We start from the raw sequence: 13,236 nt of genomic DNA on the forward strand, positions 1-13,236 counted from the left end.
GCATGAGCTCAAGTGCATAAAGGGGCATGACTCCACACCGTCTCACACACACACACACACACACACACACACACTCCTATCGCCACCCACAACTTTGTATTTTTCAATTTGGTGAGTGGGTGGAGATTTTCTCTCTGCTTCATCACCCTTTAAATATCAGGAATTTGACTACTGTTATTTTTTATTTACACAAATGTATTCTTTGCTTGGTTCCTCATTGAAACAATTTGCTTGCAGGTAAGACCTGAAAGGAACCTGTGCAGGAATTGCTTTGGTTTCAACTTAAGTTCATTTGCTAGCCCGGTGCATCTCTGGACTACGTACTCAGCTGCTCTATGGTAACCAAGGAGACAACTGTTGCCAGGCAACAACAGGCCTAGGCCAGTGTGCATACCCGGTGAAAAGCGCCACAGTGTCCAAGCCACTGTGTGTCTACTACACTAGAAAAACAATTCCAATCACTTCTTTTGAAACATACACACAATTCACAAACAAAACAGCTACAACTCACAACTAAGCAGCTACAAACATGCTGCCTGGCATTATGGCAGCACCTGTACATACAGATGGCACTCACCATGCTATCGTAACGGTCTCCTGGTCGGCCTCTTCTGTCGCTGTAGACAGAAGAAGGTATGCATTAAGTTAGTTTGCCTACTCAAAGGAAGCCTCAATAACACTATCTGCCCTTCAAGCATGTCAGTGCTGTTAGGCTGCCATTTGGAGAAATGAGTGTGAAAGGACAAGCGGACTCAACAGATGACCAGTGACCAGACTCTGAATCAGGGCTTAAACATTGCTACTGAGCAATGTTTCACTGGCATCTATCATTCTGCTTTTTAAAGAGACCAAATTACAATCCTACTGGTAAAACTCTGTACTCACTTTGGTCTGTCATCCATGCTGCCGTGATAGCTGCCATGTGAGAACCTGTCTCCCCTGCAAACAATGGCAGACAGGGAAAACAATGTTGAAAAAAAACAATGTACTCGCTACTGTAAACATGGAACAGAAATATGTGGAAAACACAAAAGATGTTATGCCTAAGAGAACCATAAGTGAGCGCTCCCTCACCCTCCTCTTGGTGGTGGCGGTGGGGGAAGAGGCAGGTTACGTGCTCGACTGCCCCCTCGCCCCCCTCGGCTCAGCGGGGGGGGCGGAGGACCACGACGGGGACTCATGTCATCGTAGTCCCTCCTGGAGGGAGGCATGGGTCTGCTGCCGCGGCCAGGAGGCATCCGCTCAAAGCCTCCGCGCCCACGCATGGGGAAGCCACCGATGGGCCGCCTGCCTCGCTCCTCAAACATCATAGTGAAGCCGCCGTAGTCGTACGTCTCATCATAGAAATTAGGGTCGTAGGGCTGGGCACGACCTTTGATTGGGGCCTGCAGATTTAAAAAGAAGATTTTCAACTGAGACTGTAAAACACTGTTGACCCGAGCCAAATGACACATAAAAATGTTAATCCTCTTAACATCCAAGTGCCATAACTATCATCACATCTGCAAGACACAAAACAGATCGCTGTCTTAAGTATGTGAAGGCTTTCAACAGAGCTCAGTGCTGTAATCTTACCTCTGACACCAGCTCCAGGATAACTTTTATGCACTCAATGACACGCTCTGGCTTGCCTCCCACCAAGACGACTCTGTCGGTGGAGTGGGGACAGCACTCCTGAAATAACTTGATGGTGGTCTGGGTGTTCTAGTGCACAGAGACAGGAATACATTGCCAGAATAGGGGAAACGACAATTTTCAATTCCACAGTATGTAATGTAAACCCTCTTTTTAAAAAGGTCAGTACAAAAATAAAACTAAAATATTGTGAAATGCAGACCCAATTATGGAATATTTAGGATCTAGTGATGCACAGAGTAACAATAGTGGGAAAATGTACCATGTGTTCAATCCGAGAAAAAAAAAATCTATATTGTAATGTTTCACACCATATCTATCATCAGCTCGCATAAAATTCACATTCACAAAATACTTGTAAGGATTACTGTCCTAATCATTCATCTACAGACCAACTGACAGTCCAGAGCATCATAGTGAGGCACCTGCTAATCTGGACCCCGTCTTACCTCTCTCAGCTCCTTTATCTTGGCACCTTTCACCCCGATGATGCCCCCTGCCAAGCTCTGATGGATCAGCAGGCGCAGCTCACAGTCAAAATCAATCCCATTGTAATGCTGGTACTAAAGAAAAAGAAAGATGGAGATCAGTAAGGTCAATAGAGCCTTTAACTCTTCCTTTCACTATTATAAACAACTATATGCACAGGGTTAACAAAATAACAGAAACACCACATAAAAAGGACTTTAATCATAAAGTAACTAAATCACAATTACAAAGGTGATCAACACTTTTATGAGTTTTCAAAGCAGCATGAGGCAATTAACAATGTTCCAAAGATGCCAAATAGTTGATGCTCTGATTGCAGGTGCATCAGTCATAAAATTGCTAAATTATTAGAGCTGGCCCAAACTATTCGACAGTTCCGAATTCAGTGCCCCCATGGCGGACCATGAGGGCACAACAAGTTTGAGCAAACAGATCTGTAGGTATTGGTGAGGAAAAATCTGCTAGGCATTGGGCTAGGCCTACAGGCGTTTGGTCAATAAATGATCGTTTCTAACTAAGCTGCATTTTCATTGCAGTGTTTCAAAAACCCTTTTTAGATTTTTGGGGGAGGGGCATTTTTACCTTTATTTGACAGTTCAAAATAGAGTTAGACAGGAAAGATTGGGAGAGAAAGGGGATGGCACGAGACAAAGGTCCCGGGCCGGATTCTACCCCAGGACGTCTCATCCAGATGACATGTGCCTTAGACCAGTGGTTCTCAACGTGGGGTCTGGGGACCACCAGGGGTCCTTAAGGAGGTTCCAGGGGGTCCCCAGCAAATTGATGAATTGTTAAACTCCACCATTATAGCATTTACAAGAAGTTAACACAGTTACAGAATGTAGAAGAATGACTGTTTTGATCATAGTTTCACTGTTATCTCTTTGCCTACAATACAGATAGTCATGGAATTCTGGACAAAATCATATCTAACAATAAAAATATTCTCAGATTTGGGTCCGAGAGACAAATGGGGGTCCATGGCCCTTCTTCGGGGTACTTCGGGGTCCTTGATATGAAAAAGGTTGAGAATCACTGCCTAAGACCACTGATCAATCAGGACCAGTCATTTCAGTTTTTAAATCAACATAAAAATAAAGAGGATTGTAAACGAGTGCTGCGGCAGCACATTCATTCATGTGGGTCGTCTGTCACCTGCAACATTATCGATACAAAGTCTCCACTCACTGGATGCACTTTGAACTGCAATAATTAACCTGCACGTCTGGCTTTGAGGATTCGGTTGCAATGCCTAGTTAAGAAACTTTTTTTTTTAAATATTATTTTGAAGAAGTAGGCCTATTATTGATGAACGAGTGTTCGTTCAGAAATCCCAACGAAGCCTGTAAAATGGCAATCAGGGCAGCCCTATAGTTATCAAATGTGGCAAGAACACGAGAAATCACGACAACCACAAAATCACAACATCATATGTCAAACTGCATCAGCAAAGAGGAAGAGTGGTTGCCAAGTCGAAGCTCACCGACAGGACAGAGACTTAACAGAATAGTTGCTAAACAACACAAAACTACAGCCTCAAAAATTGCCACAGGATTCAATCACCACCTCTGTGACTGGTTTGACAAAAGCTGTACATCATGAGCTTCACAAAGCTGGTATTTATGGCGTAGCTGCCATTCGGTAACCGTTTGTAACCAAGGTCAAAGCAGTAAGACGCATAACCTGGTGTAAGGAGCATAAAAGCAGGAGCCCTGAGCTACGGAAAAAAGTAACTTTTCCCAACGAGTCATCTTTCGCTGAAGCATTCCTTCAACCCACAATGTCTGCCAACTGTTAAATATGGTGGTGGATCTGTAATGGTATGCTCCACCATCTCATGGGAGTCATTAGGTCTGCTGATTGCTCTGCATGGTCATATAACGGCCAAGGAGGAATGAGGCCATTTTACAGGACCAGGTGCAACTCTGTTCCCTTATGATGCTCCCATATTCAAAGATGACAGTGTCAGTGTTCATTTTTGTTCAGAGTGAGAATTGCATTGAATTAAGGTCTATGTATGCGTGCCCACTTATAATACATTTTCAGTAGGAAACTACTGCTAAAGTGTATAATATATCTTAGCAATGATTTGTGATGAAAAAGATTTTAAAAGTGGCATAACCACTGAGAAATGATGCATATAGTTTGCTTTTTAGTTTTTACAGAAACCAGGGATTAAAGCAAAAAAAAATCTTCTGACTGAAAATTTTTTTTCAGGCCAAGTCATATTCCCCATCTACAATTTGTAAAACAAGTTACAGAGGAGGCCCCCACATTAGGGCCCTTAGCCCTCGACGCCTGCTAAACAAGTAAAATTATGAGATTTCAGCACCACCCCAGCATAACCATTGCTGCTGTTCTCTAATGCAGCCATCAAGCTGTAAAAAGGCTTTAACCTACACTTTATTTAAATACTCGAGACCAATAGCATTTTAAGGGAAGAAGATGCTTTTGAACAGCTTTTCTGTTGCCAGTTTGCTTTTACGTAATTTCAATGCGCACACACACACTACGTGATACTGCGGACGTCTCAACGAAGCACAAGCCACGACCTGGAACGCATTTGTCTGCTACAAATTCCCATTCACACAAAGAGTGACAACTATAAAGATAACGATAAAATATAATGATATGCTCTTGCTCAAGCGTTCACACTACAACGATATTGGTGCCAAATATTCAGAGAAAACAATGGAGCTTTATCAACGTGCTTTTATTGTACTCGCTCTCTAAAGTAAATAACGACAGAGCCGATGGATTTGGGTTCATGCATTGCCGCAAAAGAGAGAGGAGCTAGCAGAATCAATAATGCTCTTATACGGAGCTTTTTTACTTCAAACACCAGATCGAAATACTGAAAATGTACAGACACAACTCTTTGTAATGAAATGCAACTGTCTTCAGCCTTCTCCTGCTGAAGCAAGCACACAAATTTTCTTCAGAAAATGTAACCTTTTCTAGTTAGATTATTGTGCTTTGTTTATATGAGAGCTAATTGTACTGATGGCCACCAAGTGAAGCTATTCATTTTTTTTTTTACCAGTAGGAGACTCTGTACACCACATCTACTGTGGATCAAAGAGTAAAGTCCCTTGTAGCCCATGTTGAGAGAAACACCTGTACTACTGTGGCTAAACGGGTTTCAACAGGCTATTGAAGGGACACATGTTGTTCCCTCCCGGTCATATTATAAAAACATAGGATAATAGCGCATTTGCGGTCAGGCTGGCCAAGACATGATGCTATTTTGTTTAGCTAGCAAAAGTTAGCGAGTTAACTAGCTTCCAGGTCAGTAAACTGCCTTACCGCAAATCCCAAGAGCTGTTCCGATTCTGACCGCTATGTCACGTTTCTTTTCAACATTTTTAGAGGCAATGGTCTTTGTAAATAGCACCGGGTTCCTCTGGACTTCTGTCATCAGTTCTTCAGCAGCAGCTCCGTCACTGCAGTTAATTAATGAATTCTCTCAACCCGTCCTTTGTAGAACTCTATCGAATCGCACTATGAGTGAAAATCCAACGTGACTGTATCCCAACGTTCAGCGACTCAACCATTATTTTTAGCTGCATCCTAAACCCTGTTTTTTGCTGTATGTTTACACCCTTTACTTAAAACAGGAGATGATGAGAAACAACCAACATCAGAGGTAGCATGGTAATATTAGAGCAAGAGCGATTTCTTTAGGAAAAATATAACATTGTTTGTATTTATAATATGCAGTCATGACTGCATTGCTTACAAAAGTAGTAGGCTAAGTAGGCTAATGTAAATAAAATAACATTATTAAAAGAACATTATAACATTATAGCCTACAGCCATCTATTTGAAATGGACATGGGGAGCCAAACCTACGTTATCAGCATTCTAGTCAAAAGAGGGATTAAGCATTCGAGAATATTATGGCCTAACGAGAAATATAGGCTATATACCTATAATTACCGACATCCAAGTAGATTATATGTCTATACAAATCAGCTACCTATCACCTGGTAGCGCGATTCCGAAGTCCTGTAACACCCCCCTCCCCTCGCTTTTTTTCCCCTTCGGATCTACACTGATCTCATACATGGCCTCTCTGGAATCCAATTGACGGAAATCCGTCGTAACAACGGAGAACTTTAATCCCTGAGAAACTGGTTATTTTCAAAGAGAGGCAGTTGTGTACATGTTTGTCTATAATAGCTTATCATTTTGTATTTCTGAACCAATTCAGTGCAGACCAAACACACTGTTATGAGAAGTGAAATTATTATTTTTGTCTCTGCCTCCTTTTTTTCCAAGAATACCCCTCCTGGGTAAAAAAAACAAAACAAAAAAAGATTCTCCAAAACTCTTCAACAGTGACTTACGCCAAACCAGCATGTGCTTTTGAACTGAGCTGCAAATTCAAATTCATTAATTTCAACAGGTAACACATTTCAATTGCCAACATGTCCATTGCTGTGTGTAAAGCAGTCTTTTGATAATTGTTTTCTCTTGACACCCTCTGACAAGTCATTGATCTCCTCCAGAATCACTGGATGAACTGGATGTTGGATTGAACCCTGTTCATGTAAACACAAATTTAACTAACAAGGTGCCTTACCTCCTCTAGAGTAGGGATGATCTTCAGCAGAATCTCTCCAATAGTGTCAATGTTGGCATTCACACTCAGGATCCTGTCAGGAATCATTTTGGCCAAAAGGAAGTCAGGCATAACAAGGAGGAGGACAAAAAGTAGAACACAGAACAAAACTTGATATAAGATCAGTGAGAAGTAGTCCAGCCAACAGTTACAGAAAGACTTACGAAAAGGTTTCAAAATAAAAACCAAGGAAAAATTAGACTGCTGCATACTATGCACATCTTTGACTTTTCCCCAACACTAGACTGATAAAATGAGCAGCTGACATGCACTCACTCTAATCTGATTTTCAACAAAGAAAGAGAAGCCTGAGGAGAATGGGCAGCTTTAGAAGGGCTCAAATTAACGTGGGACTGGCCACACAGAGTTGGGGGAGGCGGGGGGAGGGGGTGTGAGAGAGAGAGAGATCTTCTATAACCATCCCACCACCAGCAAGTTGGGGAAAAGGAACGAAACAAACTGAAACAATAACTTGCCATGACAATTGCGCCACCAGCACACCTTCTCTTCGTGACAAGGGGTGGGGAGGAGGGGTGGGGGTGGGTGGGTGGGGGGGGGTGGGGGTGGGGGGGCTTGGGGCAGGGGTGAAAAGGAGGGGAGGTGGGCAGTAGAAAAGAGTAAAAGAGCAGAGGGTTGAGGACGGGAGGAGGGGGGGGGGGGATGCGAGTGGTAACCAACTACTCTGTGGCGCAGGACAGGAGCAGGGGTGGGGGGTTATGAGAGGTTTGGCAGGCAGCTCTGATCTGATGTGGCCTGAGAGAAATTTAACAGAAGAGATGCAGCACAATGAAATAAAGAGACGACAGTAATGAGTGACAGAGTGGGGGCGGAGCCTCCAGACGTGAGCCAGTGCTCTCTCAGAGATCATGGACAGTGATGCTGAAAACAGTGGGGTGGGGAGGGGGGATTGGGGTTGGGGTGGGGGTGGGGGGGGGTCGGAGGTAGGGGGCCAGGTGGGCCACAAATGACAGAGCGAGAAAAAAAGATGTCTGCTTTCCACAAGTTTCATGATAAAATTAAATATCACAGCAAGGAAAGACAACATCCAACAGCTGTGTTCCTACCCATACGGGGGAAAAAAAATACTTGGTAGTGGGTTTTGTATGATTCTCTGTATGGGATAATCGACTTGACTTATACTGGAATGACAAAAAGTCCAAATTAATGGAGATGCTTAAAATGGACGTGGGGTAAAGAAGACAGAAAAATCAAAAGGAACAATACACGTCTCTTAGAAGTGGGGGAGAGGGTTCGGGGGTAGTATACTATCATGTATATAAAAATGTTAAAATTAAACAGAAGGCAGGTTATCAAAGACATGTGTTTCACTGTTCTAATCAGGCAGTGAGGCAATAACTGGTGGGACATACCGCTCTGGGCCACTGCTGTCTGGGACTGATACACTGGCATTGTACTGCATGGGCCGAGGTGGTGGTGGTGGTGGTGGTTGTGGTGGTTGTGGTGGAGGAGGTTGGCATTGGGCAGGGGCATTCAATCACAAGATGTCAAGTTAGGTGCCCGTTTAAGGAGGGGCACGGTTTATGGGCGGGGCCAACCGGGAGTGTCAGGTGGGCGGGCGTTCAGGGGCGGGCGGAGGTTGGGCCAACGTCAAGGTGGGCAACGCAGGAGGGGCATGTCGATCCAGTACATGGGCAACGGAGGAAGGTGGCCAAAAATAACAAAAGTAAAGGAGAAGGGAAGAGGGGGAGAAGGAATACATTTTTAATTGAATACACGCTATTCTCCAACACTATACTTTGTCCCAAAAGAAAAAAAATGAGACTTGAAACTGTGTTGAGAGCATAAGAGCAGGACGTCTGAACTGGTCACAGACAAGCGTCTAACAGCCTGCAGCACTACAGAGATTCACATCAGTGCAAAGCTTAACAGACTATAGGTCCGCTCAGGCTTTAAGGCAGCTGTTGAGGGGTTGGTTGTCACAGTCACATCTGCAAGGCCATAGCTTCAACGCTATGAAGGGTGCTGGAATCAACTAGAAAACCACGAAAGGACATGACTGAAAAGAAATCCCCAGGATCTGGCCAACAAGCCCTCCCCTCCTTTCATCCCTATTTCTGTCCACAGGAATCTAAACCATGTCTGTCCACGTGAGCCAACCTATAGATACATCATTATGGAGAAATGATCTGTGGCTGATAATGAGTGTCAATTCCTGATGTCAAACAATAAAACACAATAACTGGCAACAAATCTGGGACAGTTTCCGTGTGAATCCAATGATCGGGGCAGGGGGGTTGGAGATGGGTGTTCAAATTGAGTTATTAGGTAATTCATTACAAATTAGTTTTAGAATTTTAGTTTTATCCCTCAGGAATATGAGCATATAGAGCAGTTGTTGGGTCCCTTAAGACCTATGAGGATTCTGCAACAGAGGGGGCATTACCCAACTCAATTTCTTTCCTCAGCTGCAGAAGTACCAGCAGCACTTTATCAGTTTACTCACATCTGTGCGTAGGGCTTTTATGTTCTTGCCACCCTTTCCAATGACGGCACCTGCATTCTGTGGAGAAACAGAGGGGTTTCCTTAGAAATATAAAATAACTTGGATGTATGGAAAAGAAACGACGGAATGGGAGGCTGCTGCGGCCCGCTGTGTGACCGGCACTTTACTTTGCTCTGGAGCAGCACACGCAGCTCCACCATCTCGTCTGTGTTGCGTGAACGTTTGAATGCCTGCTCCTCATCCATGTCCTCAGCTGGCCGTTTACCTGAGGGAGCAAGGATTTGGATAAAGTCTAAAAATAACAGGATAGTTTGACAAAGATGGCATGATGCTTATATTAGGAACCATCAACATATTTTTTTTAAATGACTAGATGAAACCTTAACATTACACAACGTGCAACTAATGAATTACATTAATTTGTGCCTACCTCAATTTTTGAATAGTAGTGCGTGTGTTTGTATTTATATGTATGTGTGTGTGTATATATATATATATATATATATATATATATATATATATATATATATATACACACACACATACATATAAATACAAACACACGCACTACTATTCAAAAATTGAGGTAGGCACAAATTAATGTAATTCATTAGTTGCACGTTATGATACAATGGGGTTGTGCAATCGGTTGTTTTGCATTCTTTTTATTGGTTATGTAGGAATATGTATGTTAAGTTGTAAATGAACATACAAGTTGCTTTTTTTTCTGGATGACAATGTATGTATGTATGTACGATTGTATGATGTGAACAATGCTGTATGTATGGAACTGATGTTTTTATTAAGTGATACAGAGTCCAAGATACATTTCCCCCACTGGGAGAATAAAAGTATATCTTATCTTATCTTAAAAGTGAAAAAATTGCTAGTCTTAGTATCTGCCCTCATTGGGAATGGAGACCCGATTTAAAATTTTTGTCGATTCCTCCAGAGTGTTTGGAAGAGAATGCATGGAAGGGGCAAAAGCAACCAATGGGGCTCCCTGAAATGTATCATAATACTAGCTATAGCCACTAAAGGGCTGATAAATAAATGTGAGGGGGTGAGTGTTAGGTTTACAGTATGCTCCACCCTCAGAATGAGTTTTATTCAGAAGCCAACTGTATCCTGGCAGATGTCCAGCCCCTACCATGTACCCTTCCTGGATTAAAACATGGGCAGATCTGCTCAGGGGCCCCAAAACAGCGGTGTCTTGGACAGGAGAAACCCACAACCATCTGACATGCCCACATGTCATGTGGTGCCAGCCAGAAATTTCTTGATCTTTTTTTCCAGAGTGAACTAATGAGCCAGTATATCCACATACTGTAGCTCAGGCTGCAAATGACAACATTTGATGGGCTTAGTTAATTTTCTGGGAGTTCTTGCAGGTCCCTTTATGATCCTGACTGGTTGGCACACCCTTCTCAAGAAGACTGATGATAACTATGTGTCTTTCTCAAAACAGGCTGTGCATAATCTTACCATTAGTGTCAGTATTGCTGAATGTGGTCTCTTCTTCCTGTTGCTCGATTTCCGCCTCCATTGTCTTGCACCAGCGGTGGAATGCAAACAGGCTCCTCTCCCTGGATCTGCTAAAAGCAGAGGCAATAATATGAATCAGGATGGCCACATACAAGTGAGGACACATCAGATGAATTATATCTGCTGACTAACAAGTGTGACTTATGAAGTAAAATCAATAAAATCATAAGTAGAATACTTTAACAGCATGTTATTTTCAAGTGGTACTTTTGTCTCAGTAATGTATTAATCTAGGAACCTGAGAGGGAATGATGTAAGTCGAGCCTCATGCCTCCTTAGTGTATCTAGCCTACATGCAGTGTCCACTGTAGTTCACTCCAAAAAATGTCTGCTCCCCTGCAAGCATCAATCATAAGAGGCCTGGCTATCGTAGTGTGGGATGCTGTCAATGCCTGCGTTGCTTACGAAATTAGCTGCACCCAACTAGTTGTTCAGCAACACCCACAGTCCCCGCATACTTGGATAACGTTCCCTAAAATACAAAATCACATTTGCATGAGTTTGATCCAGAATATGCTATTGGTAGGAAAACTCCATGGTGGTTATGCAGCTCATCACGCACTGCATATCGAGCCTTTTCCACACTAGCTCCACTCACTTAGCTTCTGCTAAACCCAAAATAACAACCGGAGGAAATGGTGTATGCAGGGGGAAATGACGGATCCGTGCGATAAACACAATGCAGTTCTCACACGTAAAAGGGAAACTTGTTTGTCACCTGATTTGGCTGCCAGTAAACTGAGGTTAGCTTGCAGGTTTGACTAAGTTGACATGGTTTAGCTATGCTACCTGATATGCTAAGCTAGCCAGTCGCTCTATTCTTTTTGGTTGCTTCACGAGGCGTGTCTACTGTGTACACGTTGCGACGATGTAACGTTAGAGCTGGGCGATTCAGTCACTCCGTGCCTGTCAGCGGTGAAGTCTGTTTCATGCAGCCCAAAGCTGAAGGCACAGGCTCAATGATGCCGCGATATATTCGTAACTACCTAAGACGATACTTGCAAAAACAAACCTGCAGCAAAACCGCGTTCAGTGCCGTCCACTACGATTTCTTCGCCCAGAGACGTTAGCACGTTTGAAGCATGGAGTGAAGCTAGTGGGTGAGTTTGATTCACCGACCCGGTAGATTGTTTCTAATGCCATTTTACGTAAGCACGGGCGGTCGGGGCAATAAAAGCCAATCAAAACCGCCGAATGGAGTCAGTGTATCCGCGCGCTGACACAGAACAACTAATCTAACTCACCCATATAGAACGTCCGTCCGCCTTCCCTGATTGGACAGGACGCACCGAGACTGTGGCTGCTATTGGACAGATCGCCTCTGGACTACAATCAACACTTCCCTAAAGAGCAGAGAGCCAGCCAGCAGTGACAATTTATTTTGCGTTTCATTGAGACGGTTGGGGTTCACAGTACGTGCTTCTAGAACAGGCTCCCCTAACCATTTCATATTAAGGACCCCAAATAGATCCGCATTAGCCCACCGAGCCACATTTAGGTAGACTAAGTACAGAATTATAAAGCTGTCTATTCTGTTGGTGGGGCATAACCACAGTGGGAGTGCCACTCATAATAGGGTAGGTCTGTCCGTTCGTCAAAAAAATGATCAATAAAAAAATAACCTATCTGTTGATCCCCAACTGGCACTGACCTGTGTGATACCTCATCGGACTCACGAGAAAGTTCCCTGTAAATTAGTGATTTAATTTAAGTCCCTCCCTCTTTCCAAATTGGCTGTTTTTCATCGTCCTAGAAATCTGAACAAATTTGTGCTGCTTTTCATCATCTGTATCTACTGATCCACAAGTCCCATTAAAATGTTTAATCATTTATATCTGTTGATCCTCCAGTTGCATTGTCATAAGTGATTGCTGTTGGACTGAGCTTTTCGTTGATTAGATGTAATGTATGCCCCTGCCCTTTTCCTAATTCGCTATTTTTTTTAATTGTCTGTATCTACTGATAGAAAAATTGCATTGACAGGAGTGATGGCTCATTGGACTCGGGAGTATCCCATTGATTGGTGATGTCATTTAAGTCCTCCCCCTTTCCTGATTGTCTGTTTTCCACTTGGGTGCCAATTTATGTTCCAAAACATCAGTGACCCCAAACATATACAGCCGAATCAACACTGGGATACAGTGTCCCACAATCCCAAACACAATCCACTCTTACGTACTTATTTAAATGAGAATTTTCTGTATTTCATTTTCAATAAATGTGTAAATCTTTCTAAAAACTGCTTTCACTTTGTCAGTAGGGACTATTTTGTGTAGATAGTTGACAAAAAGTCTCACTTTAATCCAGATTTCATTTCAGCTGCAACACCACAAAATACGGAAAAAGGCAAGGGGATTGAATACTTTCTGAAGGCACCAGAGGGCCGAGTCAACCTAGTAGCTGTCACTATTACCCCATTAAACAATTGCAGGAAGCTTTGTTAACCAGTGAGTGGTTTGAGTGGAAAGTGTTTTTTACT

The 13,236-nt window shown here is 43.0% G+C and overlaps 1 protein-coding gene across 1 annotated transcript; it reads right to left on the bottom strand.

Annotated features, from left to right (window-relative positions):
* Positions 1-577: 577 nt before the first annotated feature.
* Positions 578-11,614, bottom strand: LOC139665392 (heterogeneous nuclear ribonucleoprotein K-like; the record flags this gene model as incomplete). Its single annotated transcript, XM_071544397.1, has 11 exons — positions 11,476-11,614; positions 10,698-10,807; positions 9,380-9,477; positions 9,213-9,269; positions 8,119-8,162; positions 6,710-6,782; positions 2,085-2,198; positions 1,576-1,704; positions 1,075-1,385; positions 886-939; positions 578-617 (listed from the first exon to the last, which is right to left on the bottom strand). Coding segments are annotated over exons 2-11 (981 nt in total), but the record flags the coding sequence as incomplete, so codon positions are not given.
* Between the last annotated feature and the right edge of the window lie 1,622 nt (positions 11,615-13,236).

The sequence above is a fragment of the Centroberyx affinis genome, unplaced genomic scaffold (genome assembly GCF_046629955.1).
Source record: "Centroberyx affinis isolate AG114_WGS23_722 - 3 ecotype Tasmania unplaced genomic scaffold, CSIRO-AGI_Caff_v1 ptg004554l_1, whole genome shotgun sequence".
NCBI classification, from domain to species: Eukaryota; Metazoa; Chordata; class Actinopteri; order Beryciformes; family Berycidae; genus Centroberyx; species Centroberyx affinis.